At 49.5% G+C, this 1,656-nt stretch overlaps 1 protein-coding gene across 1 annotated transcript in view; it reads left to right on the forward strand.

The window, feature by feature from the left end:
• GOT2 (glutamic-oxaloacetic transaminase 2) overlaps positions 1-1,656 on the forward strand; it is a 25,485-nt gene that overhangs the window by 13,985 nt on the left and 9,844 nt on the right. Inside the window, exons 6-7 of the mRNA XM_019505835.1 lie at positions 534-638; positions 1,043-1,193. Coding sequence (XP_019361380.1) covers positions 534-638; positions 1,043-1,193 — 256 coding nt within the window. The remainder of the gene's footprint in view (positions 1-533; positions 639-1,042; positions 1,194-1,656) is intronic.

Consider the following 1,656-nt stretch of genomic DNA (forward strand, 5'->3'; position numbering starts at 1 on the left):
CCTGCCCTTGCCCCGCCCCTGCTCACCACAGTGGACATTGATCTGCCCCCCCCATGCCCCTTCCCTTCCCCCTCCCCTTCTGACTTAGCAGCTGGAGGCAGCTCTCCGTACCGCGTGCTCTGCTGCATTGCAGCTGCATGCAGCATGGGCCCTTATCGGCCAAATTATTGGCCCCATCGGGCTAATATCTGATCTATAGATACAAATGCTACTAGAGGTGCATCTATGGGTTCTTGAGCATCCTTGTATAACCTTTAGGCTGAGCCTGACTCGAACCTCTTTCCCCCTATAACTGGAATGTGGGAGTTCTCAGAACTTTGGTTTGAGACTTGCAAGACTCTTCACACTCCTGAGGGCAAACTTCCTTGCTGCTGCCTTGGTCAGCTCCTCCTTTCTGGCATTACTTTGTCTTCTAAATCACTGCTTACCCTAGGGCCTCTCACTTGTCTTGTACAGCAGCCTGTATCTGCTACTGAAGAAGGAAAAGGTAGCTTTTACAGCTCTCTTACATTACTCTCTAACATCTTCCTTAGAAAATTCCTGAGAAGAGCATCATCCTCTTTCATGCCTGTGCTCACAACCCCACGGGTGTGGACCCAAGACCAGAGCAATGGAAAGAGCTGGCCTCTGTGGTAAAGGTGAGCTGAGTTAGAGTTGATTCATGTGTCAATGTCTGTATTGGTGTTACTCTTCATAGAATCGTAGAAAATTAGGGTTGGAAGGGACCTCAAGAGGTCATCTAGTCCAACCCCCTGCTCAAAGCAGGACCATCCCCAACAAGATCATTCCAGCCAGGGCTTTGTTGAGCCAGGCCTTGAAATCCTCCAAGGATGGAGATTCTACCACCTCTCTAGGTAACCCATTCCAGTGCTTCACCACCCTCCTGAGTGAGAGAGTTCTTCCAAATGTCTGACCTAAACCTTCCTTGCTGCAACTTGAGACTGTTGCTCCTTGTTCTGTCATCTATCATCACTGCTGAAATGGGGGTTCAGTTGTGAGAAGGAACCTGGGTGAATTGCTAAACCTCTGCTTTCACTTGCAGAAAAGGAATCTCTTTGTGTTCTTCGACATGGCATACCAGGGCTTCGCCAGTGGGGACATCAACAGGGATGCCTGGGCTGTGCGTCACTTCATTGAGCAAGGCATTAACATTGTGCTGTCCCAGTCCTATGCCAAGAACATGGGCCTATATGGTAAGCAAGGAGAGTTGGCTTGCAGGATCCATGATGCTCTCTGAGAACTTTCATTTCCAGGGTGCTGATGGGAAAAGCCATTTATGCTGTAGTGATCAAATGTCATTGCTTTTTTTCAATACCACCCTAGAGGCATCCCTCATCCCTGCTGGTCTTTGTCTTCACTCAGCCTCTAGGAGGAGACATGAAAGTGCATGCTGCTGTAGCTGTGAACAAATGGATGGTCTCTATTCCTGAGCATGCTTTGCTCCCTGAATGAGGTCTATGCTGTCGTGGGGCAGGTCTAATCAAAACACAGCAAACCTGTAACATGCAGCAGCTGTTGTGGTAGAACAGGGGTGGGCAAAATATGGCCTGCAGGCCCCCTAAAAAATTTAGAAAATATGTATCTGAGGGCAGGAGAGGACCCCGGGCAGGAAAGGAGCCTGAGGAAAAGCAGACCCTCCTCTGCCCCATGGTCAGC

Source organism: Gavialis gangeticus, unplaced genomic scaffold (genome assembly GCF_001723915.1).
Source record: "Gavialis gangeticus isolate Ggan-Ray unplaced genomic scaffold, GavGan_comp1, whole genome shotgun sequence".
Classification (NCBI taxonomy): Eukaryota; Metazoa; Chordata; order Crocodylia; family Gavialidae; genus Gavialis; species Gavialis gangeticus.